The following is a 27,800-nucleotide window of genomic DNA, read 5'->3' on the forward strand; positions in this document are numbered from 1 at the left end:
GGTTTTCCCTGTTTTCCCCCCTGTTTCCCCTCCCATTTCCCCCCAATTTCCCCGTTTCCCCGCCCATTTCCCCCGTTTTCCCACCCATTTCCCGCCCATTTCCCCCCAATTTTCCCCCCCGTTTCCCCGTTTTCCCTCCCATTTCCCCCCGTTTCCCCTCCCATTTCCCCCCAATTTCCCCCCGTTTTCCCACCCATTTCCCCCCCGTTTCCCCCCCGTTTCCCATCGCACCTCGAACTCCTCCCCGAGCGCGGGTCCTTCCAGGAAGAGCCGCGTGTGCAGGACGTGGACGGGCCCGAAGGCGGCGCGGAAGCTGCGGAACTTCCCGTACACGTCCGGGTAGAGCGCGGCCGAGAGCAGCTCGTGCGGCGCCGGCGCCGCCCCGTCGCGCGCGGCCAAATCCCGGGAAAGCGCCGCGAAATCCAGGGGCGGGAGCGACGCGCCGGGGCGGCCGGACACGCGCGGGAGGTCCTTGAGCACCTGCAGCGGCATCGGCATCGTCACCGGCATTGTCATTGTCACCGTCATTGTCATTGTCATTGTCATTGTCACCGTCAATGTCATCGTCACCGCCACTGTCATCGTCACCGTCATTGTCATCGTCACCGGCATTGTCACCGTCATTGTCATCGTCATTGTCACCGTCATTGTCATCGTCACCGTCATTGTCATCGCCACCGTCATCGTCACCGTCATCGTCATTGCCACCGCCAATGTCATTGTCACCGCCACTGTCATCGTCACGTCATTGTCATTGTCACCGTCATTGTCACCATCACTGTCATCGTCGTCATCGTCATTGTCACCGTCATCGTCATTGTCACCGTCACTGTCATAATTGTCACCGTAATTGTCACCATCATCGTCACGGTCACTGTCACCATCACTGTCATCGTCACCGTCACTGTCATCGTCACGTCATTGTCATTGTCACCATCATTGTCATTGTCATTGCCACCGTCAATGTCATTGTCACCGCCACTGTCATCGTCACCGTCATTGTCATCGTCACCGGCACTGTCACCGTCATCGTCATCGTCATTGTCATCGTCACCGTCATTGTCATCGTCACCGTCATTGTCATCGCCACTGTCATCGTCACCGTCATCGTCATTGCCACCGTCAATGTCATCGTCACCGCCACTGTCATCGTCATTGTCATCGTCGCCGTCATTGTCATCGCCACCGTCATCGTCACCGTCATTGTCATTGTCACCGTCATCGTCATTGTCATTGTCACCATCACTGTCATAATTGTCACCGTAATTGTCACCGTCATCGTCACGGTCACTGTCACCATCACTGTCATCGTCACCGTCACCGTCATCGTCACGTCATTGTCACTGTCACCATCATTGTCACTGTCATTGTCATTGCCACCGTCAATGTCATTGTCACCGCCACTGTCATCATCATCGTCATCGTCATCGTCATTGTCACCGTCATTGTCATCGTCTCCGGCATTGTCATCGCCACCGTCATCGTCACCGTCATTGTCACCGTCATCGTCATTGTCATTGTCACCGTCACTGTCATAATTGTCACCGTAATTGTCACCGTCATCGTCACGGTCACTGTCACCATCACTGTCATCGTCACCGTCACCGTCATCGTCACGTCATTGTCATTGTCACCATCATTGTCACCGTCATTGTCATTGCCACCGTCAATGTCATTGTCACCGCCACTGTCATCGTCACCGTCATTGTCATCGTCACCGGCACTGTCACCGTCATTGTCATCGTCATTGTCATTGTCACCGTTATTGTCACCATCACTGTCATTGTCATCGTCACCATCATCGTCATTGTCACCCTCACTGTCATTGTCACTGTCACTGTCGCCATCACTGTCATAATTGTCAGTGTAATTGTCAGTGTAATTGTCACCGTCACCATCACCATCATTGTGACCATCAGTGTCACTGTCATTGTCACCATCATTGTCACCATCCTTGTCATCATCACCGTCATTGTCACTGTAACCATCATCGTCACCGTCATTGTCATCGTCACCATCATTATCACCATCATTGTTATTGTCACCGTCAATGTCATTGTCACCGTCACTGTCACTGTCATTGTCACCGTCATTGTCATCGTCACCATCACTGTCACCGTCATTGTCATTGTCATCGTCACCGTCATTGTCATCGTCACCGGCACTGTCACCATCATTGTCATTGTCACCGTCATTGTCGCTGTAACCGTCATCATCACCGTCATTGTCATTGTCACCGTCACTGTCATAATTGTCACCGTAATTGTCATCATAATTGTCACCGTCATCGTCACCATCATTGTCACTGCCACCGTCATCATCACCGTCATTGTCATCGTCACTGTCACTGTCACTGTCATTGTCACCATCATTGTCATCGTCACCATCACTGGCACTGTCATTGTCACCGTCACTGTCATCATCACCGGCAGTGTCACCATCATTGTCATTGTCACCCTGCCATTGTCACTGTCACTGTCGCCATCACTGTCATAATTGTCCCTTCCCAGTGTATCCCAGTCTATCCCAGTGCCTCCCAATGCCCTCCCAATCCATCCCAGCGCCTCCCAGTCTATCCCAGTCTACCCCAATCTCCTTCCCATCTATCCCAGTCTATCCCAGTGCTTCCCAATGCCCTCCCAATCCATCCCAGCGTCTCCCAGTCTATCCCAATCCCCTCCCAGTGTATCTCAATGTATCCCATTCTATCCCAGTGCCTCCCAGTCTATCCCAATCCCCTCCCAGAGCCTCCCAGTCTATCCCAATCCCCTCCCAGTGTATCTCAATGTATCCCATTCTATCCCAGTGCCTCCCAGTCTATCCCAATCCCCTCCCAGTGCCTCCCAGTCTATCCCAATCCCCTCCCAGTGTATCTCAATGTATCCCATTCTATCCCAGTGCCTCCCAGTCTATCCCAATCCCCTCCCAGTGCCTCCCAGTCTATCCCAATCCCCTCCCAGTGTATCTCAATGTATCCCATTCTATCCCAGTGCCTCCCAGTCTATCCCAATCCCCTCCCAGCCTATCCCAGTCTATCCCAATCCCCTCCCAGTGTATCTCAATGTATCCCATTCTATCCCAGTGCCTCCCAGTCTATCCCAATCCCCTCCCAGCCTATCCCAGTCTATCCCAATCCCCTCCCAGTGCCTCCCAGTCTATCCCAATCCATCCCAGCCTACCCCAGTCTATCCCACTCCCCTCCCAGTCTATCCCAGTCTATCCCAATCCCTTCCCAGTCTATCCCAGTCTATCCCAATCCCCTCCCAGCACCTCCCAGTCTATCCCACTCCCCTCCCAGTCTATCCCAATCCCCTCCCAGCCTATCCCAGTCTATCCCAATCCCCTCCCAGCGCATCCCAATCTATCCCAGTGCCTCCCAATCCCCTCCCAATCCATCCCAGTCTATCCCAATCCCCTCCTAGTGTATCCCAGTCTATCCCACTCCCCTCCCAGTCTATCCCAGTCTATCCCAATCCCTTCCCAGTCTAACCCAGTCTATCCCAATCCCCTCCCAGCACCTCCCAGTCTATCCCACTCCCCTCCCAGTCTATCCCAATCCCCTCCCAGTGCCTCCCAGTCTATCCCAGTGCCTCCCAGTCTATCCCAATCCCCTCCCAATCCATCCCAGTCTATCCCAATCCCCTCCTAGTGTATCCCAGTCTATCCCACTCCCCTCCCAGTCTATCCCAGTCTATCCCAATCCCCTCCCAGCACCTCCCAGTCTATCCCACTCCCCTCCCAGTCTATCCCAATCCCCTCCAAGTGCCTCCCAGTCTATCCGAGTGCCTCCCAGTCTATCCCAATCCCCCCCCAGCCTATCCCAGTCTATCCCACTCCCCTCCCAGCGCATCCCAATCTATCCCAATCCCCTCCCAGTCTATCCCAATCCCCTCCGAGCGCATCCCAGCGCCTCCCGGCGCCCGGCGGCTCCGCACCCGGGAGCGGAAGGGCTCCGGGAAGCCTCCGGGCGGGACGCCGATGTGTCCCTGCAGGAATTCCACGACGGAGCGCGGGAAGGAGAGCTCGTCCGCCCGCTCCTCCACCTCGGCGCGGGAGAGCCCGTTCTGCACCATGAACTGCGCCAGGTCGCCCACCACCTTGGACGTCGGCGTCACCTGCGGCACCGGGAGCACCCGCTGTCACTCGCTGGCACCCGCTGTCACCCGCGGTTGTGCTGCGGTGACGCTGTGACACCTGGACATGCCCTATGGTGACACTGTGACACCTGGACATGCCCTATGGTGACACCCCAGTGTCACCGTGATACCCATGGCTGTGCTTGTTGGCCTCCACGTAGGCCTTCTTGACCTCCTTGAACTTGTGGGCCAGCCCCATGGGGACCACCCCAATGGGGACCATCCCAATGGGGACCATCCCAATGGGGACCATCTCAATGGGGACCCTCCCCATGTCCCCTATGAGGTCCCCATGTCCCCACCTTGATGAGGTCCCCGAGGATCTTATTGGCCTCCACATAGGCCTTCTTGACCTCCTTGAACTTGTGGCCCAGCCCCATTGGGACCACCCCAATGGGGACCATCCCAATGGGGACCATCCCCATAGGGACCATCCCAATGGGGACCCTCCCCATGTCCCCTATGAGGTCCCCATGTCCCCACCTTGATGAGGTCCCCCAGGATCTTGTTGGCCTCCACGTAGGCCTTCTTGACCTCCTTGAACTTGTGGCCTAGCCCCATGCTGTGGGCCTGGAAGTGCAGGTTCGTGTACTGGCCGCCGGGGATCTCATTCTCGTAGACGTCGGCGTTGCCCGACTTCATGGTGGCCGTGCAGTCGAAGGGCGCGTAGAGCCCGCGCGCCGCCTCCCAGTACTCGCTGTACTCGAAGACGCGCTCCAGCGCGATCCCTGCCGGAATATCGGGAATGTCGGGAACGTGGAGGGCGAGAGGGACACGGGGAGCGGGGGGGGACACAGGGAATGTGGGGATGGGCAATGGGAGGACCACGGGGAACATGGGGATGGGCAGCAGGATGGCCATGGGATCCATTGGGAACATGAGGAACAGGAGGACCATGGAGATGAGGGCCATGGGGACCATGGGGACCATGGAGATGGGCACCATGAGGACATGGGGAACATGGAGGGGTGGGCACCATAAGGATCATGGGGAACATGGGGATGGGCAGCAGGATGGCCATGGGGTCCATTAGGAACATGAGGAACAGGAGGACCATGGAGATGAGGGCCACGGGGACCATGGGGAACATAGGGAACATGGAGATGGGCACCATGAGGACCATGGGGAACATGGGTACCATGGGGATCATGGGGAACATGGAGATGGGCACCATAAGGATCATGGGGAACATGGGGATGGGCAGCAGGATGGCCATGGGGTCCATTAGGAACATGAGGAACAGGAGGACCATGGAGATGAGGGCCACGGGGACCATGGGGAACATAGGGAACATGGAGATGGGCACCATGAGGACCATGGGGAACATGGGTACCATGGGGATCATGGGGAACATGGAGATGGGCACCATGAGGATCATGGGGAACATGGGGATGGGCAGCAGGATGGCCATGGGATCCATTGGGAACATGAGGAACAGGAGGACCATGGAGATGAGGGCCACGGGGACCATGGGGATCATGGAGATGGGCACCATGAGGACCATGGGGCCATGGGGAACATGGGGACATGGGGAACATGGAGATGGGCACCATAAGGATCATGGGGAACATGGGGATGGGCAGCAGGATGGCCATGGGGTCCATTAGGAACATGAGGAACAGGAGGACCATGGAGATGAGGGCCACGGGGACCGTGGGGAACATAGGGAACATGGAGATGGGCACCATGAGGACCATGGGGAACATGGAGATGGGCACCATGAGGACCATGGGGAACATGGGTACCATGGGTATCATGGGGAACATGGAAATGGGCACCATGAGGATCATGGGGAACATGGGGATGGGCAGCAGGATGGCCACGGGATCCATTGGGAACATGAGGAACAGGAGGACCATAGAGATGAGGGCCACGGGGACCATGGGGATCATGGAGATGGGCACCATGAGGACCATGGGGACCATGGGGAATATGGGGATGGGCAGTAGGATGGCCATGGGGTCCATTGGGAACATGAGGAACAGGAGGACCATGGAGATGAGGGCCACGGGGACCGTGGGGAACATAGGGAACATGGAGATGGGCACCACAAGGACCAAGGGGACCACAAGCACCATGAAGACGGGCACCATGAAGACCATGGAGGTGATAACCATGAGGAACATGGGGATAGGGAACATGGGGACCATGAAGACGGGGATCATGGGGAACATGTGGACGAGGACCATAGGGACCATGGAGACCACAAGTACCATGAAGATGGGCACCATGAAGACCATGGAGGTGATAACCATGAGGAACATGGCGATAGGGAACATGGAGACCATGAAGAGCATGAAGACGGGGATCATGGGGACCACATGGACGAGGACCATAGGGATCATGGGGACCACAAGGACCATGAAGATGGGCACCATGAAGACCATGGAGGTGATAACCATGAGGAACATGGGGAGAGGGAACATGGGGACCATGAAGACCATGAAGACGGGGATCATGGGGACCATATGGACGAGGACCATAGGGACCACGGGGACCACAAGTACCATGAAGATGGGCACCATGGGGATAGGGACCATGGGGACCACAAGGACCATGAAGATGGGCACCATGAAGACCATGGAGGTGATAACCATGAGGAACATGGGGATAGGGAACATGGGGACCATGAAGAGCATGAAGACGGGGATCATGGGGACCATATGGACGAGGACCATAGGGACCATGGGGACCACAAGGACCATGAAGATGGGCACCATGAAGACCATGGAGGTGATAACCATGAGGAACATGGGGAGAGGGAACATGGGGACCATGGGGACCATGAAGACGGGGATCATGGGGACAATATGGACAAGGACCATAGGGACCATGGGAACCACAAGTACCATGAAGATGGGCACCATGGGGATAGGGACCATGGGGACCACAAGGACCATGAAGATGGGCACCATGAAGACCATGGAGGTGATAACCATGAGGAACATGGGGATAGGGAACATGGGGACCATGAAGAGCATGAAGACGGGGATCATGGGGACCATATGGACGGGGACCATAGGGACCATGGGGACCACAAGTACGAAGGTGACAATGAAGCCATTGCCCCCCGGGGGACACTCACCGGTGTCGAGGGGGGTGCCGCGCGCGCAGGCCACCACGGCGCCCATGCTGGGCTGCGAGGTCATGCCGGCCATGGAGTCGACGGCCACGTCCACCACGTCGGCGCCGGCGGCGGCGGCCGCCAACATGGCGGCCACGGCGGCGCCCGCCGTGTCGTGGCTGTGCACGTGCAGCGGGACGTCCGGGAAGCGCTCGCGCAGGGCGCCCACCAGCAGCGTCGCCGACGCCGGCGTCAGCAGCCCCGCCATGTCCTGTGGGGGACATGGGGACGTCGGGGACGTCAGGAAGGTCTTGGGGACATTGGAGATGTTGGGAGGATCATTGGGGACGTTGGGAAGGTCTTGGGGATGTTGAGAGGGTCATTGGGGATGTTGAGAGAGTCTTGGGGATGTTGGAGATGTTGGGAGGTCATTAGGGACGTTGGGAGGGTCTTGGGGATGTTGGGAGGGTCTTGAGGATGTCAGGAAGGTCTTGGGGTCATTGGGGGTGTTGGGAGGGTCTTGGGGATGTTGGAGATGTTGGGAGGGTCATTGGGGATGTTGGGAGGGTCTTGGGGATGTTGGGAGGGTCTTGGGGTCATTGGGGATGTTGGGAGGATCTTTGGGGATGTTGGGGATGTTGGGAGGGTCATTGGAGATGTTGGGAGGGTCATTGGCGAGGTTGGGAGGGTCTTGGGGTCATGGGGATGTTGGGGGGGTCATTGGGGATGTTGGGAGGGTCTTGGTGACGTTGGAGATGTTGGGAGGGTCATTGGGGATGTTGGGAGGGTCTTGGGGTCATGGGGATGTTGGGAGGGTCTTTGGGGATGTTGGGAGGGTCTTGGGGTCATTGGGGATGTTGGGAGGGTCTTGGGGACGTTGGGAGGGTCTTGGGGATGTTGGGAGGGTCTTGGGGTCATTGGGGATGTTGGGAGGGTCTTGGGGACGTTGGAGATGTTGGGAGGATCATTGGGGATGTTAGGAAGGTCTTGGGGACATTGGAGATGTTGGGAGGATCATTGGGGATGTTAGGAAGGTCTTGGGGACATTGGAGATGTTGGGAGGATCATTGGGGATTTTGGGAAGGTCTTGGGGATGTTGGGAGGGTCATTTGAGATGTTGGAGATATTGAGAGGGTCATTGGGGATGTTGGGAGGGTCTTGGGGTCATCGGGGGTGTTGGGAGGGTCTTGGGGACGTTGGAGATGTTGGGAGGGTCATTGGGGATGTTGGGAGCGTCTTGGGGATGTTGGGAGGGTCTTGGGGTCATTGGGGATGTTGGGAGGGTCATTGGGGATGTTGGGAGGGTCTTGGGGATGTCAGGAAGGTCTTCGGGTCATTGGAGATGTTGGGAGGGTCATTGGGGATGTGGGGAGGGTCTTGGGGATGTTGGAGATGTTGGGAGGGTCATTGGGGATGTGGGGAGGGTCTTGGGGTCATGGGGATGTTTGGAGGGTTTTGGGGATGTTGGGAGGGTCTTGGGGACGTTGGAGATATTGGGAGGGTCACTGGGGATGTGGGGAGGGTCTTGGGGTCATGGGGATGTTGGGAGGATCTTTGGGGATGTTGGGAGGGTCTTGGGGTCATGGGGATGTTTGGAGGGTTTTGGGGATGTTGGGAGGGTCTTGGGGACGTTGGAGATGTTGGGAGGGTCACTGGGGATGTTGGGAGGGTCTTGGGGTCATTGGGGATGTTGGGAGGGTCTTGGGGGTGTTGGGGATCTTGGGAGGGTCTTGGGGACGTCAGGAAGGTCTTGGGGTCATTGGGGATGCTGGGAGGGTCTTGGGGATGTTGAGAGGGTCTTGGGGATGTTGGGGATGTTGGAAGGGGCGTGAGGATGTTGGGAGGGTCCTGAGGACACTGGGGACGTCAGGAGGGTCTTGGGGTCATTGGGGACGTGGGAGGGTCTTGGGGACATCAGGAGGGTCTTGGGGACATTGGGGACATTGGGACTTGGGGACATTGGGGACATTGGGAGAGTCTTGGGCTCTTTGGGACGGTCTTGGGGACACTGGGGGATGTTGGGGACATTGGGAGGTCTTGGGGGGGAGGTCTTGGGTCTATACCCCCCTATACCTCCCTATACCCCCCTATATCCCCTATACCTTAATGCAGAGCACGTGGGCGCCGGCGGCCACCAGCTCCTGGGCCAGGCCCAGGTAGTAGTCGAGGCCGTAGCGGGAGCGGCCGGAGGCGCCGCTGGCCTTGGTGGCCTCGGTGGCCGCCACGTCCCCCGTGTAGGACATGGCGGCCTCGACGACGCCGCCCGCGCGCCCGGCCGCCTCCAGCCCCACGCGCAGGCTGGGCACGTAGTTGAGCGCGTCGAAGACGCGGAAGATGTCCATGCCGGCGGCCACCGCCTCCTCGCAGAACCTGGGGACATTGGGGACGTCACGGGGACGTTGGGGACGTCGGGGGGATACCGGGGATATGCGACTCAATGGGGTTATTTGGGTTATGGGGACATGGTGGGGACATGGGGACATGGTGGGGACATGGGGACACGTCCATGGGGACATGGGGACACGTCCATGCCGGCGGCCACCGCCTCCTCGCAGAACCTGGGGACATCAGGGACGTCACGGGGACGTTGGGGACGTCGGGGGGATACCGGGGATATGCGACTCAATGGGGTTATTTGGGTTATGGGGACATGGTGGGGACATGGGGACATGGTGGGGACATGGGGACACGTCCATGCCGGCGGCCACCGCCTCCTCGCAGAACCTGGGGACGTCGGGGACGTCACGGGGACGTTGGGGACGTCGGGGGGATATCGGGGATATGCGACTCAATGGGGTTATTTGGGTTATGGGGACATGGTGGGGACATGGGGACATGGTGGGGACATGGGGACACGTCCATGCCGGCGGCCACCGCCTCCTCGCAGAACCTGGGGACATCGGGGACGTCACGGGGACGTTGGGGACGTCGGGGGGATACCGGGGATATGCGACTTATTTGGGGACATGGGGACATGGTGGGGACACGGGGACACCACGGGGACATTGAGGACAGCGAGGGGATACTGGGGACAGGCGACTCAATGGGGTTGTGGGGGTTATGGGAGTCCCCATGTCCCCACAGTGTCCCCATGCCCGCCATGCCCCCCATGTCCCCCATGTCCCCCTGTCCCCACTTGTAGACCACATTGTCGGGGTAGTTGGTGTAGCCCACGGCGTTGGCCCCCATGTCCACAATGTCCCCATGTCCCCACAGTGTCCCCAACGTCCCCAATATCCCCAATGTCCCCACTTGTAGACCACGTTGTTGGGGTAGTTGGTGTAGCCCACGGCGTTGGCCCCCATGTCCCCAATGTCCCCATGTCCCCCATGTCCCCGCAGTGTCCCCCTGTCCCCACAATGTCCCCAATGTCCCCACAATGTCCCCACTTGTAGACCACGTTGTCGGGGTAGTTGGTGTAGCCCACGGCGTTGGCCCCAATGTCCCAAATGTCCCCAATATCCCCATGTCCCCCATGTCCCCATGCCCCCAATGTCCCCAATGTCCCCAATGTCCCCGTGTCCCCAGTGTCCCCACAATGTCCCCCATGTCCCCACAGTGTCCCCAATGTCCCCACAATGTCCCCACTTGTAGACCACGTTGTTGGGGTAGTTGGTGTAGCCCACGGCGTTGGCCCCCATGTCCCCAATGTCCCCATGATCCCCATGTCCCCACAATGTCCCCATGTCCCCAATGTCCCCATGTCCCCCATGTCCCCACAGTGTCCCCATGTCCCCACAATGTCCCCAATGTCCCCACAATGTCCCCACTTGTAGACCACGTTGTCGGGGTAGTTGGTGTAGCCCACGGCGTTGGCCCCCATGTCCCCATGTCCCCCATGTCCCCGCAGTGTCCCCAATGTCCCCACAATGTCCCCATGTCCCCCATGTCCCCACAGTGTCCCCATGTCCCCACAATGTCCCCACTTGTAGACCACGTTGTCGGGGTAGTTGGTGTAGCCCACGGCGTTGGCCCCCATGTCCCCAATGTCCCCATGATCCCCATGTCCCCACAATGTCCCCATGTCCCCAATGTCCCCAATGTCCCCATGTCCCCACAATGTCCCCATGTCCCCATGTCCCCACAATGTCCCCACTTGTAGACCACGTTGTCGGGGTAGTTGGTGTAGCCCACGGCGTTGGCCCCGATGTCCCCCTTGTCCCCAATGTCCCCAATGTCCCCATGTCCCCACAATGTCCCCATGTCCCCAATGTCCCCATGTCCCCGCAGTGTCCCCATGTCCTGCATGTCCCCAATGCCCCCCATGTCCCCATTGTCCCCACTTGTAGACCACGTTGTCGGGGTAGTTGGTGTAGCCCACGGCGTTGGCCCCGCGCAGCAGCATCTGGAAGGGGACGTTGGGGACCAGCTGGCGCAGGACGCGCAGCCGCTCCCAGGGACACTCGTGCAGGAAGCGCATGGCGACGTCGAAGGTGGCACCTGGGGGCGGGACACGGCCATGGCCCCGCCTCTCCTGCCGCGGCCACGCCCCCCCGGGGGCGGACACGCCCACAGGCCCCGCCCCAATAGCTCCCCGCTGCAAGCCCCGCCCCTTCTTGTGCAAGCCCCACCCCTCCTGTAAGCCCCACCCCCTCCCGCAAGCCCCGCCCCTTGTGGAAGCCCCGCCCCTTGCACAGACCCCAGGGAGCCTCCCTCCTCGTGCAAGCCCCACCCACTCTTGCAAGCCCCGCCCCTACTTGTGCAAACCCCACTCCTCGTGCAAGCCACACCCCTTGTGCAAGCCCCGCCCCTTCGTGCAAGCCCTATTCCTCGTGCAAGCCCCGCCCCCCTCGGGCAAGCCCCGCCCCCCTTGCGCTCACTGCCCCAGTTCGCGATGCTGTAGAGCCTGGGGAAGGTGTGCAAGCCCCGCCCCCTTGCACAAGCCCCGCCCCCGCCGCAAGCCCCGCCCTCTGGCAACCCCCCAACCCCCTTGCAACCTCCAACCCCCTCCTGTGCAAGCCCCGCCCCCTTGTGCAAGCCCCGCCCCCCGGTGCCCGCTCACCGCCCCGGTTCTCGATGCTGTAGAGCCCAGGGAACACATGCAAGCCCCGCCCCCGTGCAAGCCCCGCCCCCGTGCAAACCCTGCTCTCGTGCAAGCCTCTCCCACGCGCAAACCCCGCCCCCTCCTGCAAACCCCGCCCCCGCGCACACTCACCGCCCCAGTTCTCGATGCTGTAGAGCCCAGGGAATGCATGCAAGCCCCTCCCCCGTGCAAGCCCCGCCCCCCTCATGCAAGCCCCGCCCCCGTGCAAGCCCCGCCCCCACGCGCACTCACCACCCCAGTTCTCGATGCTGTAGAGCCCGGGGAACGCGCGCAAGCCCCTCCCCCGTGCGAACCCCGCCCCCTCGTGCAACCCTCCCCGTGCAAGCCCCGCCCCCTCGTGCAAGCCCCGCCCCCGGCATGCACTCACCGCCCCAGTTCTCGATGCTGTAGAGCCCCGGGAAGGCGTGCAAGCTCCGCCCCCGTGCAAGCCCCTCCCACGTGCAAACCCCGCCCCACGCAAACCCCGCCCCGTGTAAGCCCCGCCCCCCGCGCACACTCACCGCCCCAGTTCTCGATGCTGTAGAGCCCGGGGAACGCGCGCAAGCCCCTCCCCCGTGCAAGCCCCGCCCCCGTGCAAACCCCGCCCCATGCAAGCCCCGCCCCCATGCAAACCCCGCCCCCTGTGCGCACTCACCGCCCCAGTTCTCGATGCTGTAGAGCCCCGGGAACGTGTGCAAGCCCCTCCCATGTGCAAACCCCGCCCCCATGCAAACCCCGCCCCCCCGTGCAAGCCCCGCCCCCCCGCGCACACTCACCGCCCCAGTTCTCGATGCTGTAGAGCCCCGGGAAGGCGTGCAAACCCCGCCCCGTGCAAGCCCCGCCCCCATGCAAACCCCGCCCCCTCGTGCAAGCCCCGCCCCCCGTGCACACTCACCGCCCCAGTTCTCGATGCTGTAGAGCCCGGGGAACGCGTGCAAACCCCGCCCCCCCATGCAAGCCCCGCCCCTCGTACAAACCCCGCCCCCGTGCAAGCCCCGCCCCCATGCACACTCACCGCCCCAGTTCTCGATGCTGTAGAGCCCCGGGAACGCGTGCGCCACGAAGGGCGCCGCGCGCGCCAGGTCCCGCGTGCGCACGCGCGTGGCCAGCAGGGACTGGTGGGCGTCGCGGAACGTGGTGTCCGTGAGCAGCAGCCCCCGGCGCGCGCGCACGGCCCGCGCGAACCCGGCGGGGCCCTCGCGCTGCAGCACCTGCCGCAGCCCCTCGGGGGGGGAGCCTGCGCGGGGGACACGCGCGTCACGCGGGGCGGGGGCACGCGCGCGATGCAGGTGTGCAATGCCCCCGTGCGCGCGATGCAAGTGTGCAATGTCCCTGTAAGTGCATTGCAAGTGTGCAACGTGCTCGTGTGTGCATTGCGAGTGTGCAATGTCCTGTGTGTGCATTGCGAGTGTGCAATGTCCCCATGTGTGCGTTGCGAGTGTGCAATGTCCCCGTGCGTGCATCGCAAGTGTGCAATGTCCCCGGGTCTGCATTGCAAGTGTGCAACGTGCTCGTGTGTGCATTGCAAGTGTGCAATGTCCTGTGTGTGCATTGCGAGTGTGCAATATCCCCGTGTGTGCATTGCAAGTGTGCAATGTGCCCGTGTGTGCGTTGCAAGTGTGCAATGTCCCCATGTGTGCGTTGCAAGCGTGCAATGTCCCCGTGTGTGCGTTGCAAGAGTGCAAGGTGCTCATGTGTGCATTGCAAGTGTGCAATGTCCTGTGCGTGCATTGCAAGTGTGCAATGTCCTGTGTGTGCATTGCAAGCGTGCAATGTCCCTGTGCATGCATTGCAAGTGTCCAACATGCTCGTGCGTGCATTGCAAGTGTGCAATGTCCCCGGGTCTGCATTGCAAGTGTGCAACATGCTCGTGCATGCATTGCAAGTGTGCAATGTCCTGTGTGTGCATTGCGAGTGTGCAATGTCCCCGGGTCTGCATTGCAAGTGTGCAACATGCTCGTGCATGCATTGCAAGTGTGCAATGTCCCCGTGTGTGCATTGCGAGTGTGCAATATCACCATGTGTGCGTTGCAAGTGTGCAATATCCCCGTGTGTGCGTTGCAAGTGTGCAATGTCCCCATGTGTGTGTTGCAAGTGTGCAATGTCCCTGTGTGTGCATTGCAAGAGTGCAACATGCTCGTGCGTGCATTGCAAGAGTGCAATGTGCTCGTGCACGCATTCCAAGTGTGCAATGTCCCCATGTGTGCATTGCAAGAGTGCAATGTCCTGTGTGTGCATTGCAAGTGGGCAATGTGCCCGTGTGTGCGCGTTGCAAGTGTGCAATGTCCCTGTCTGTGCATTGCAAGTGTGCAATGTCCCTGTGAGTGCATTGCAAGTGTGCAATGTCCCCGTGTGTGCGTTGCAAGAGTGCAAGGTGCTCAGGTGTGCATTGCGAGTGTGCAATGTCCTGTGTGTGCACTGCGAGTGGGCAATGTGCCTGTGAGTGCATTGCAAGTGTGCAATGTCCCCGTGTGTGCATTGCAAGTGTGCAATGTCCTGTGTGTGCGTTGCAAGCGTGCAATGTCCCTGTGTGTGCATTGCGAGTGTGCAATGTCCTGTGTGTGCATTGCAAGTGTGCAATGTGCCCGTGTGTGCGCGTTGCAAGTGTGCAATGTCCCTGTCTGTGCATTGCAAGTGTGCAATGTCCCTGTGAGTGCATTGCAAGCGTGCAATGTCCCTGTGTGTGCATTGCGAGTGTGCAATGTCCCTGTGTGTGCGTTGCAAGAGTGCAACGTGCTCGTGCGTGCATTGCAAGTGTGCAATGTCCCCGTGTGTGCATTGCGAGTGTGCAATATCCCCGTGTGTGCGTTGCAAGCGTGCAATGTCCCTGTGAGTGCATTGCAAGTGTGCAATGTCCCCGTGTGTGCGTTGCAAGAGTGCAAGGTGCTCAGGTGTGCATTGCAAGTGTGCAATGTCCTGTGTGTGCATTGCAAGTGTGCAATGTCCCCGTGTGTGCATTGCAAGTGTGCAATGTCCCTGTGAGTGCATTGCAAGCGTGCAATGTCCCCGTGCGTGCATTGCGAGTGTGCAATGTCCCTGTGTGTGCGTTGCAAGCGTGCAATGTCCCTGTGTGTGCATTGCAAGAGTGCAAGGTGCTCAGGTGTGCATTGCGAGTGCGCAATGTCCTGTGTGTGCATTGTGAGAGTGCAATGTGCTCGTGTGTGCATTGCGAGTGTGCAATGTCCTGTGTGTGCATTGCGAGTGTGCAATGTCCCCGTGTGTGCGTTGCAAGAGTGCAAGGTGCTCGTGTGTGCATTGCGAGTGTGCAATGTCCCTGTGAGTGCATTGCAAGTGTGCAATGTCCGCGTGTGTGCATTGCAAGAGTGCAAGGTGCTCGTGCGTGCATTGCGAGTGTGCAATGTCCCTGTGTGTGCATTACGAGTGTGCAATGTCCTCGTGTGTGCGTTGCAAGCGTGCAATGTCCCTGTGCATGCATTGCAAGTGTCCAACATGCTCGTGCGTGCATTGCAAGTGTGCAATGTCCCCGTGCGTGCGTTGCAAGAGTGCAAGGTGCTCGTGTGTGCATTGCAAGTGTGCAATGTCCTGTGTGTGCATTGCAAGTGGGCAATGTCCCCGTGTGTGCATTGCGAGTGTGCAATGTCCCCGTGCGTGCGTTGCAAGAGTGCAAGGTGCTCGTGTGTGCATTGCGAGTGTGCAATGTCCTGTGTGTGCGTTGCGAGTGTGCAATGTCCTGTGTGTGCATTGCGAGTGTGCAATGTCCCCGTGCGTGCATTGCAAGCGTGCAATGTCCCTGTCTGTGCATTGCAAGTGTGCAATGTCCCTGTGAGTGCATTGCAAGAGTGCAACGTGCTCGTGTGTGCATTGCAAGTGTGCAATGTCCCTGTGTGTGCATTGTAAGTGTGCAATGTCCTGTGTGTGCATTGCGAGTGTGCAATGTCCCCGTGTGTGCGTTGCAAGAGTGCAAGGTGCTCGTGTGTGCGTTGCAAGTGTGCAATGTCCTGTGTGTGCATTGCGAGTGTGCAATGTCCCTGTGAGTGCATTGCAAGTGTGCAACGTGCTCGTGCATGCACTGCAAGTGTGCAATGTCCCCGTGCGTGCGTTGCAAGAGTGCAAGGTGCTCAGGTGTGCATTGCAAGTGTGCAATGTCCCCGTGCGTGCATTGCAAGAGTGCAAGGTGCTCGTGTGTGCATTGCAAGTGTGCAATGTCCCTGTGAGTGCATTGCAAGTGTGCAATATCCCCGTGTGTGCGTTGCAAGAGTGCAAGGTGCTCAGGTGTGCATTGCAAGTGTGCAACATGCTCGAGTGTGTATTGCAAGTGTGCAATGTCCCCGTGTGTGCGTTGCAAGCGTGCAATGTCCCTGTGTGTGCATTGCAAGTGTGCAATGTCCCTGTGAGTGCATTGCAAGCGTGCAATGTCCCCGTGTGTGCATTGCAAGAGTGCAACGTGCTCGTGTGTGCATTGCAAGTGTGCAATGTGCCCGTGTGTGCGCGTTGCAAGTGTGCAATGTCCCTGTCTGTGCATTGCGAGTGTGCAATATCCCCGTGTGTGCGTTGCAAGAGTGCAAGGTGCTCAGGTGTGCATTGCAAGTGTGCAATGTCCTGTGTGTGCATTGCGAGTGTGCAATGTCCCTGTGAGTGCATTGAGAGTGTGCAATGTCCCCGTGCGTGCGTTGCAAGAGTGCAAGGTGCTCAGGTGTGCATTGCAAGTGTGCAATGTCCTGTGTGTGCATTGCGAGTGTGCAATATTCCCGTGTGTGCGTTGCAAGTGTGCAACGTGCTCGTGTGTGCATTGCAAGTATGCAATGCCCTGTGTGTGCATTGCAAGTGTGCAATGTGCCCGTGTGTGCGCGTTGCAAGAGTGCAATGTCCCCGTGTGTGCATTGCAAGTGTGCAATATCCTGTGTGTGCATTGAAAGTGTGCAATGTCCCTGTGTGTGCATTGCAAGTGGGCAATGTCCCCGGGTCTGCATTGCAAGTGTGCAACATGCTCGTGCATGCATTGCAAGTGTGCAATGTCCCCGTGCGTGCATTGCAAGAGTGCAAGGTGCTCAGGTGTGCATTGCAAGTGTGCAAGGTGCTCGTGTGTGCACTGCAAGTGTGCAATGTCCTGTGTGTGCATTGCAAGTGTGCAATGTCCCCGTGTGTGCATTGCAAGAGTGCAGTGTCCTTGTGTGTGCATTGCAAGTGTGCAACATGCTCATGCGTGCATTGAAAGTGTGCAATGTCCCCGTGTGTGCATTGCAAGTGTGCAATGTCCCTGTGAGTGCATTGCGAGTGTGCAATGTCCCCGTGTGTGCGTTGCAAGAGTGCAAGGTGCTCAGGTGTGCATTGCAAGTGTGCAATGTCCCCGTGCGTGCATTGCAAGAGTGCAAGGTGCTCAGGTGTGCATTGCAAGTGTGCAAGGTGCTCGTGTGTGCACTGCAAGTGTGCAATGTCCTGTGTGTGCATTGCAAGTGTGCAATGTCCCCGTGTGTGCATTGCAAGAGTGCAGTGTCCTTGTGTGTGCATTGCAAGTGTGCAACATGCTCATGCGTGCATTGAAAGTGTGCAATGTCCCCGTGTGTGCATTGCAAGTGTGCAATGTCCCTGTGAGTGCATTGCGAGTGTGCAATGTCCCCGTGTGTGCGTTGCAAGAGTGCAAGGTGCTCAGGTGTGCATTGCAAGTGTGCAATGTCCCCGTGCGTGCATTGCGAGCGTGCAATATCCCCATGTGTGCGTTGCAAGTGTGCAATGTCCCTGTGTGTGCATTGCGAGTGTGCAATGTCCCCATGTGTGCGTTGCAAGTGTGCAATGTCCTCGTGTGTGCGTTGCGCGTGTGCAATGTCCCCGTGCGTGCATTGCAAGAGTGCAAGGTGCTCAGGTGTGCATTGCAAGTGTGCAATGTCCTGTGTGTGCATTGCAAGTGTGCAATGTGCCCGTGTGTGCGCGTTGCAAGTGTGCAAGGTGCTCATGTGTGCATTGCAAGAGTGCAAGGTGCTCAGGTGTGCATTGCAAGTGTGCAACGTGCTTGTGCGTGCATTGCGAGTGTGCAATGTCCCCGTGTGTGCGTTGCAAGAGTGCAATGTCCCTGTGTCTGCATTGCGAGTGTGCAATGTCCCTATGTGTGCATTGCAAGTGTGCAACGTGCTCGTGTGTGCATTGCGAGTGTGCAATGCCCCGTGTGTGCATTGCAAGCGTGCAATGTCCCCGTGCGTGCATTGCAAGAGTGCAAGGTGCTCATGTGTGCATTGCAAGAGTGCAATGTCCTGTGTGTGCACTGCAAGTGTGCAACGTGCTCGTGTGTGCATTGCAAGTGTGCAATGTCCCCGTGTGTGCGTTGCAAGAGTGCAAGGTGCTCAGGTGTGCATTGCAAGAGTGCAATGTCCCCGTGTCTGCATTGCAAGTGTGCAATGTGATCGTGCGTGCATTGCAAGAGTGCAGTGTCCTTGTGTGTGCATTGCAAGTGTGCAACATGCTCATGCGTGCATTGAAAGTGTGCAATGTCCCCGTGTGTGCATTGCAAGCGTGCAATGTGCTCATGCGTCCATTGTGAGTGTGCAATGTCCCCGTGTGCGTTGCAAGTGTGCAATGTCCTGTGTATGCATTGCAAGTGTGCAAGGTGCTCATGTGTGCATTGCGAGCGTGCAACGTGCTCGTGTGTGCATTGCAAGAGTGCAAGGTGCTCATGTGTGTATTGCAAGTGTGCAATGTTCTGATGCCTTCATTGCAAGAGTGCAATGTGCTGTGTATGCATTGCAAGTGTGCAACATGCTCGTGCGTGCGTTGCAAGTGTGCAATGTCCCCATGTGCATTGCAAGCATGCACTGTCCCCATGTAGGTATTACAAGAGTGCAATGTCCTGTGTGTGCATTGTGAGTGTGCAACGTGCTCGTGTGTGCATTGCAAGAGTGCAAGGTGCTCATGTGCACACTGCAAGCGTGCAAGGCTCTTGTGCATGGACTGAAAGCGTGCAAGTGTGTGTCGTACACCTTGCACACGCATGTGCACCTCCCAGGGGGGTCCCACACCTTGCACACGTGTGTGCACTGCCCGGGGGGTGTTACATGCCTTGCACACGCATGTACCTCACCCAGGGATTTACACGCCTTGCACATGCGTGTGCCCCGCCCAAGGGGGGTTTACATGCTTTGCACACGCATGTACCGTGCCTGGGGGGGGTTATATGCCTTGCACACGCGTGTGCCCCAACGGGGGGTGTTACATGCTTGGCAGACGCATGTGTCCTGCCCGGGGGGCTTAGACCCCTTGCACACGTGTGTGTCCCACCCGGGGGGGGGGTATTACATGCCTTGCACATGCGTGTGTCCTGCTTGGGGGGGGTTAGACCCCTTGCACACGCGTGTGCCCCATGGGGGGTTACATCCCTTGAACACGCGTGTGCCCCGCTCGGGGGGTGTTACATGCTTTGCACACACACGTGTGCCCTACCCAGGGTGTTACACGCTTTGCATACACATGTGCCCTGCCGAGGGGTGTTACATGCCTTGCACGTGTGTGCCCTCCTGGGGTATTTACACACCTTGCACACACGTGTGTGCCCTGCTCAGGGGGGTTACACGCTTTGCACACGTGTGTACCCTGCTCGGGGGGGGGTTACACCCCTTGCACACGCGTGTGCCCCGCAAGGGGGGGATGTTACACCCCTTGCACACGCATGTACCCTGCTCGGGGGGTTACACCCCTTGCACACGTGTGTGCCCTCCTGGGGTGTTACACGCCTTGCACACGCATGTGCCCTGCTCGGGGGGTTTACATGCCTTGCACACACGCGTGTCCTGCTCAGCAGGGTTACACACCTTGCACACGTGTGTGCCCTCCTGGGGTTTTACATGCTTTGCACACGCGTGTTTCCTGCTGGGGGGGTTACACCCCTTGCACACGCGTGTGCCCCACTGGGGGGTGTTACACCCCTTGCACACGCGTGTCCTGTTTGGGGTATTTACACCCCCTTGCACACGCGTGTGCCCTGCTCGGGGGGGGTTACACCCCTTGCACACGCGTGTTTCCTGCTGGGGGGGTTACACCCCTTGCACACGCATGTGCCCCACTGGGGGGTGTTACACCCCTTGCACACGCGTGTGCCCCGCGGGGGGGGGGGGTCACTCACCCTCGGGCACGGGGGGCGGCGGCGGCTCCGTCGTGGCCGGTTTGGCCTTCACGGGGAGGGGGGTGCTGGGGCCGTTGACCATCACGTGACCTGGGGGGGGGGAGAGGGGGTCAGGGGACACCTGGGGACACCTGGGGACCCCAAGGACACCGAGGACCCCCAGGGACCCCCCTGGACCCTCCAAAACCCCTGGGGACCCCAAGGACACCGAGGACCCCCAGGGACCCCCCATGGACCCTCCAAAACCCCTGGGGACCCCGAGGACCCCACTAGGGACTCCAGGACCCCAAGAGCCCCCTGGGACCTTTGGGGACCCCCTGGGACATTTGGGGACCCCCAAGGACCCCACTAGGGACTCCAGGACCCCAAGGGCTCCCTGGACCCTTTGGGGACCCCCTGGGACATTTGAGGACCCTTTTAGGGACCCCCCAGGGACATTTGGGGACCCGTCTAGGGACCCCAGGACCCCCAAGGGCCCTACGAGGGACCCCGGGGACATTTGGGGACCCCCAAGGACCCCTCTAGGGACCCCAGGACACCCTAGGGACCCCTCGGGACATTTGGGGACCCCCATGACGCCCTGGGGAGCCCCAGGACCTCTCTATGGACCCTAAGGACCCCTTGGGGACCCTTGAGAACCCTTGGGGATCCTTGGGGACATTCGGGGACCCTTGGGGACATTTGGGGACATTTGGGGACCCACACCCAGGTAGTGCAGCAGCTTCTGGGCCTGGTTGTGGCCCCCAAGGACGCCTCTAGGGACCCTTGGGGACACTTGGGGACACTCGGGGACCCTTGGGACATTCGGGGACCCTTGGGGACATCCGGGGACCCTTGGGGACATTTGGGGACCCTTGAGGACCCTTGGGGACACTTGGGAACACTTGGGGACATTTGGGGACACTCGGGGACCCGCACCCAGGTAGTGCAGCAGCTTCTGCGCCCGGTTGTGGCCCCCAGGGACCCCTCTAGGGACGTTTGGGGACCCTTGGGAACCCTTGGGGACATCCAGGGACCCTTGGCGACATTCGGGGACCCTTGGGGACCCTCGGGGACACTCGGGGACCCTTGGGGACACTCGGGGACCCGCACCCAGGTAGTGCAGCAGCTTCTGGGCCCGGTTGTGGCCCCCAGGGACCCCTTTAGGGACCCTTGGGGACCCTTGGGGACATTTGGGGACCCTTGAGGACCCTTGAGGACCCTTGGGGACATTCAGAGACCCTTGGGGACCCTTGAGGACCCTTGGGGACCCTTGGGGACATTCAGGGACCCTTGGGGACCCTCGGGGACACTTGGGGACCCTTGGGTACATTCGGGGACATTCAGGGACCCTTGAGGACCCTTGGGGACCCTTGGGGACACTCGAGGACCCTTGGGGACCCTTGGGGACCTTTGGGGACCCTCGGGGACCCGCACCTAGGTAGTGCAGCAGCTTCTGGGCCCAGTTGTGGCCCCCAGGGACCCCTTTAGGGACCCTTGGGGACCCTTGGGGACATCCGGGGACCCTTGGGGACATTTGGGGACCCTTGAGGACCCTTGGGGACCCTTGGGGACATTCAGGGACCCTTGGGGACCCTCGGGGACACTTGGGGACCCTTGGGTACATTCGGGGACATTCAGGGACCCTTGAGGACCCTTGGGGACCCTTGGGGACACTCGAGGACCCTTGGGGACCCTTGGGGACATCCGAGGACCCTTGGGGACATTTGGGGACCTTTGGGGACACTCGGGGACCCGCACCCAGGTAGTGCAGCAGCTTCTGCGCCCGGTTGTGGCCCCCAGGGACCCCTCTAGGGATGTTTGGGGATCCTTGGGGACACTTGGGGACCTTTGGGGACATTCGGGGACCCTTGGGGACATTTGGGGACATTTGGGGACCCGCACCCAGGTAGTGCAGCAGCTTCTGGGACCGGTTGTGGCCCCCAGGGACCCCTCTAGGGATGTTTGGGGACCCTTGGGGACCCTTGGGGACCCTTGGGGACATTCAGGGACCCTTGGGGACATCCAGGGACCTTTGGGGACCCTTGGGGACATTCGAGGACACTCGGGGACCTTTAGGGACACTCGGGGACCTGCACCCAGGTAGTGCAGCAGCTTCTGCGCCCGGTTGTGGCCCCCAGGGACCCCTCTAGGGATGTTTGGGGACCCTTGGGGACACTTGGGGACCCTTGGGGACATTTGGGGACATTTGGGGACCCGCACCCAGGTAGTGCAGCAGCTTCTGCGCCCGGTTGTGCCCCGGCTGCAGCAGGAAGAGCTCCGGGTTCTCGTCGATGAACTGGGTGTCGACGGCGCCGGAGAGGAACTGGGGGTGGGACAGGACGTTCTGCAGGAACGGGATGTTGGTCTGGGGACAGAGGGGACACAGAGGGGACACGGTGTCACATGGGGTCACACGGGGTCACATAGAGTCACACGGGGTCATGGGGACACGCAGGGACACGTGGTGACACACGGGGACATGCAGGGACATGGGGACACATGGGGACAGGAACTGGGGGTGGGAGAGGACGTTCTGCAGGAACGGGATGTTGGTCTGGGGACAGAGGGGACACAGAGGGGACACGGTGTCACACGGGGTCACCCGGGGTCATGGGGACACGCGGGGACACGCAGGGACATGGGGACAGGAACTGGGGGTGGGACAGGACGTTCTGCAGGAACGGGATGTTGGTCTGGGGACAGAGGGGACACACGTGTCACATGGGGTCACACGGGGTCACACGGGGTCACATGGTGTCACACGGGGACACGTGGGGTCACACGGGGACATGGGGACACGGGGACAGGAACTGGGGGTGGGAGAGGACGTTCTGCAGGAACGGGATGTTGGTCCCCCATGTCCCCAATGTCCCCCCATTGTCCCCAATGTCACCTTGACCCCCCGGATGCGGAACTCGGCCAGCGCGCGGCGCATCCACATGTCCCCAATGTCCTCAATGTCCCCAATGTCCCCAATGTCCCCATGTCCCCTCAATGTCCCCAATGTCACCTTGACCCCCCGGATGCGGAACTCGGCCAGCGCGCGGCGCATCCACATGTCCCAATGTCCCCATGTCCCCCTGTGTCCCCATTGTCCCCAATGTCCCCATGTCTCCCGTGTCCCCAGTGTCCCCTCAATGTCCCCAATGTCCCCCCAGTGTCCCCATGTCCCCCCAATGTCCCCAATGTCACCTTGACGCCGCGGATGCAGAACTCAGCCAGCGCGCGGCGCATCCACATGTCCCCATGTCCCCAATGTCCCCCTGTGTCCCCATTGTCCCCAATGTCCCCATTGTCCCCCATGTCCCCAGTGTCCCCCCATTGTCCCCGATGTCACCTTGACCCCGCGGATGCGGAACTCGGCCAGCGCGCGGCGCATCCACATGTCCCCATGTCCCCAATGTCCCCCCATGTCTCCAATGTCCCCAATGTCCCCCGTGTCCCCATTGTCCCCAATGTCCCCGATGTCACCTTGACCCCGCGGATGTGGAACTCGGCCAGCGCGCGGCGCATCCACATGTCCCGATGTCCCCAATGTCCCCAATGTCCCCTGTGTCCCCCAATGTCCCCCCAATGTCCCCAATGTCACCTTGACGCTGCGGATGCGGAACTCAGCCAGCATGCGGCGCATCCACATGTCCCGATGTCCCCATGTCCCCAATGTCCCCATGTCCCCCCATTGTCCCCAATGTCCCCGATGTCACCTTGACCCCCCAGATGCGGAACTCGGCCAGCGCGCGGCGCATCCACATGTCCCCAATGTCTCCATGTCCCCAATGTCCCCATGTCCCCCCATGTTCCCCCAATGTCCCCAATGTCACCTTGACCCCGCGGATGCGGAACTCGGCCAGCGCGCGGCGCATCCACATGTCCCCATGTCCCCAATGTCCCCATGTCCCCCCATTGTCCCCAATGTCCCCGATGTCACCTTGACCCCGCGGATGCGGAACTCGGCCAGCGCGCGGCGCATCCACATGTCCCCATGTCCCCAGTGTCCCCATGTCCCCCCATTGTCCCCAATGTCCCCGATGTCACCTTGACGCCCCGTATGCGGAACTCGGCCAGCGCGCGGCGCATCCACATGTCCCAATGTCCCCAATGTTCCCAATGTTCCCAATGTCCCCAGTGTCCTCAATGTCCCCATTGTCCCCATGTCCCCCCAATGTCCCCATGTCCCCCCATTGTCCCCAATGTCCCCGATGTCACCTTGACCCCGCGGATGCGGAACTCGGCCAGCGCGCGGCGCATCTTGGCGGCGGCGGCGCCCGGGTCCGGCCCGTGCGCGATGACCTTGACCAGCAGCGAGTCGTAGTGCGGGGACACGAGGGCGCCCTGGAACGCGGCCGCGCCGTCCAGCCGGATGCCCATGCCCTCCCCGCTGCGGAAAACCTGGAATGACACGGGAATGACACGGGAATGGAACGGGAATGGCACCGGGAATGGAACGGGAATGTCATCTGTGTCACCTGGGTGTCACCTGAGTCACCTATGGGGACATGGGGATGGCCATGCCCTCCCCGCTGCGGAAAACCTGGAATGACACCGGGAATGACATGGGAATGGAACGGGAATGTCACCGGGAATGGCACCTGTGTCACCTGGGTGTCACCTACGGGACCACAGCATCACCTATGGGGACATGGGGACATGGGGATGGCCATGCCCTCCCCGCTGCGGAAAACCTGGAATGACACGGGAATGACATGGGAATGGAACGGGAATGGCATGGGAATGGCATGGGAATGGAACGGGAATGTCACCTGTGTCACCTATGTGACACCTACGGGACCACAGCATCACCTACGGGGACATGGGGATGCCCATGCCCTCCCCGCTGCGGAAAACCTGGAATGACATGGGAATGGCATCGGGAATGGAACGGGAATGGCACCTGTGTCACCTGGGTGTCACCTACGGGACCACAGCATCACCTATGGGGACATGGGGATGGCCATGCCCTCCCCGCTGTGGAAAACCTGGAATGACACGGGAATGGCTTGGGAATGGCACCTGTGTCACCTATGTGTCACCTACGGGACCACAGCATCACCTATGGGGACACGGGGATGCCCATGCCCTCCCCACTGTGGAAAACCTGGAATGACACGGGAATGGCTTGGGAATGGCACCTGTGTCACCTATGTGTCACCTATGGGTCACCCATGGGTCACCAATGGGGACATGGATCCCTCTGGATCCCATCCCATCCCAGTCCCTATGGATCCCATCCCGATCCCTACGGATCCCATCCTGTTCCCACCTCGATGCGGCCAGTGTCCAGCTGGAATCCCCGTGCTGGGTCCTCGGTCCCCCTGGACCCCATCCCATCCCATCCCATCCGGATCCCATCCCATCGTGATCCCTATTGATCCCATCCCAATCCCTATGGATCCCCGGATCCCATCCTGATCCCTATGGATCCGGTCCCGGTTCCCACCTTGATGCGGCCAGTGTCTGGCTGGAACCCCCATGCCGGGTCCTCGGTCCCCTTGGACCCCATCCCATCCTGGTCCCTCTGGATCCCTATGGATCCCATCCCGGTCCCTACGGATCCCATCCCGTTCCCATCTCGATGCAGCCGGTGTCCAGCTGGAATCCCCGTGCCGGGTCCTCGGTCCCCCTGGACCCCATCCCATCCTGGTCCCTCTGGATCCCTATGGATCCCATCCTGGTCCCTATGGATCCCGTCCCGTTCCCACCTCGATGCGGCCGGTATCCGGCTAGAATCCCTGTGCCGAGTCCTCGGTCCCCCCGATCCCATCCCATCCGGATCCCTATAGATCCCATCCCATCCCAGTCCCTATGGATCCCCAGATCCCATCCCATCGTGATCCCTATGGATCTGGTCCCGGTTCCCACCTCGATGCGGCCGGTGTCCGGCTGGAATCCCCGTGCCGGGTCCTCGGTCCCCCTGGATCCCATCCCAGTCCCTATGGATCCCTATGGATCCCATCCCGGTCCCTATGGATCCGGTCCCAATCCCTACGGATCCCATCTCGTTCCCACCTCAATGCGGCCGGTGTCCGGCTGGAATCCCCGTGCCGGGTCCTCGGTCCCCCTGGACCCCATCCCATCCCATCCTGGTCCCTATGGATCCCTACGGATCCCATCCCAGTCCCTATGGATCCCTATGGATCCCATCCCGATCCCTACGGATCCCGTCCCGTTCCCACCTCGATGCGGCCGGTGTCCGGCTGGAATCCCCGTGCGGGGTCCTCGGTCCCCCCGGATCCCATCCCATCCCATCCCATCCGGATCCCTATAGATCCCATCCCATCCCAGTCCCTATGGATCCCATCCCGATCCCTACGGATCCCAGTTCCCACCTCGATGCGGCCGGTGTCCGGCTGGAATCCCCGCGCCGGGTCCTCGGTGGTGACGCGGCACTGGATGGCGCAGCCGCGCGGGGACACGGCCGCCTGCTCCAACCCCAGCTCCCGCAGGCTGCGGCCCTCGGCCACGCGGATCTGCGCCTGGACCAGGTCCACCCTGGGGACACGGGGACATGGGGACACCGTGGGGACATGGGGACATCGTGGGGACATGGGGACATGGGGACATGGGGACATGGGGACACGGCCGCCTGCGTCAAGCCCAGCTCCCGCAGGCTGCGGCCCTCGGCCACGCGGATCTGCGCCTGGACCAGGTCCACCCTGGGGACACGGGGACATGGGGACACCGTGGGGACATGGGGACACCGTGGGGACATGGGGACATCACAGGGGACATGGGGACATCGTGGGGACATGGGGACACCATGGGGACATGGGGACACCGTGGGGACATGGGGACATCGTGGGGACATGGGGACATCACAGGGGACATGGGGACACCGCAGGGGGACGTGGGGACATGGGGACATCGCGGGGGACATGGGGACACCGCAGGGGATGTGGGGGACATCGGGGGACATCAGGGGACATGGGGACACCGTGGGGGTCGTGGGGACACCGGGACACAGGGACATCACGGGGGGACATGGGGACACGGGGACATGGGGACGTCACGGGGGACATGGGGACACCGGGACACGGGGACATTGCAGGGGACATGGGGACATGGGGACACCATGGGGGACATGGGGACATCGCGGGGGACATGGGGACACCGTGGGGGCCCAGGCGTCCGGGCACCCTCTCCCATCCCCAAGGGGCCCAGGCGTCCGGGAGAGCCACTGGGACCTCCCATCCCTGGGGGTCCCGGCATCCGGGTGCCCCCTCCCATCCCGGGATTCCCGGTGTCCCGGGATTCCCAGTGGCCGGTGGCCTCTCCCATCCCAGGATTCCCGGTGTCCCGGGATTCCCAGCGTCAGTGCCCTCTCCCATCCCAGGGATCCCGGTGTCCCAGGATTTCTGGCGTCCGGGCGTCCTCTCCCATCCCGGGGGTCCCAGTGTCCCGGCATTCCCAGCGCCGGCGCCCTCTCCCATCTCAGCATTCCCGGCGTTCCCGGTGCCCTCTCCCATCCCGGGGGTCCCAGGGTTTCCGGCACCCTTCCCAGCGCTGGTGCCCTCTCCCATCCTGGTGTCC

General features: G+C 60.4%; 1 protein-coding gene across 1 annotated transcript in view; it reads right to left on the reverse strand.

Moving 5' to 3' along the window:
* Positions 1-231: 231 nt before the first annotated feature.
* The window catches only part of LOC148590141 (pyruvate carboxylase, mitochondrial-like), a gene marked incomplete at its 3' end in the record, with an annotated part of 44,881 nt that continues 17,312 nt past the window's right edge, over positions 232-27,800 (reverse strand). The window contains 11 exon segments of the mRNA XM_088539434.1: positions 232-480; positions 3,936-4,115; positions 4,620-4,864; positions 7,222-7,471; positions 9,303-9,570; positions 11,484-11,640; positions 13,239-13,460; positions 20,292-20,381; positions 22,494-22,638; positions 24,480-24,662; positions 26,600-26,762. Coding sequence (XP_088395560.1) covers positions 232-480; positions 3,936-4,115; positions 4,620-4,864; positions 7,222-7,471; positions 9,303-9,570; positions 11,484-11,640; positions 13,239-13,460; positions 20,292-20,381; positions 22,494-22,638; positions 24,480-24,662; positions 26,600-26,762 — 2,152 coding nt within the window.

Source organism: Tinamus guttatus, unplaced genomic scaffold, assembly GCF_059628265.1.
Source record: "Tinamus guttatus ecotype Peru unplaced genomic scaffold, ASM5962826v1 Tinamus_guttatus_pri_ptg001683l, whole genome shotgun sequence".
In the NCBI taxonomy this organism is placed as follows: Eukaryota; Metazoa; Chordata; class Aves; order Tinamiformes; family Tinamidae; genus Tinamus; species Tinamus guttatus.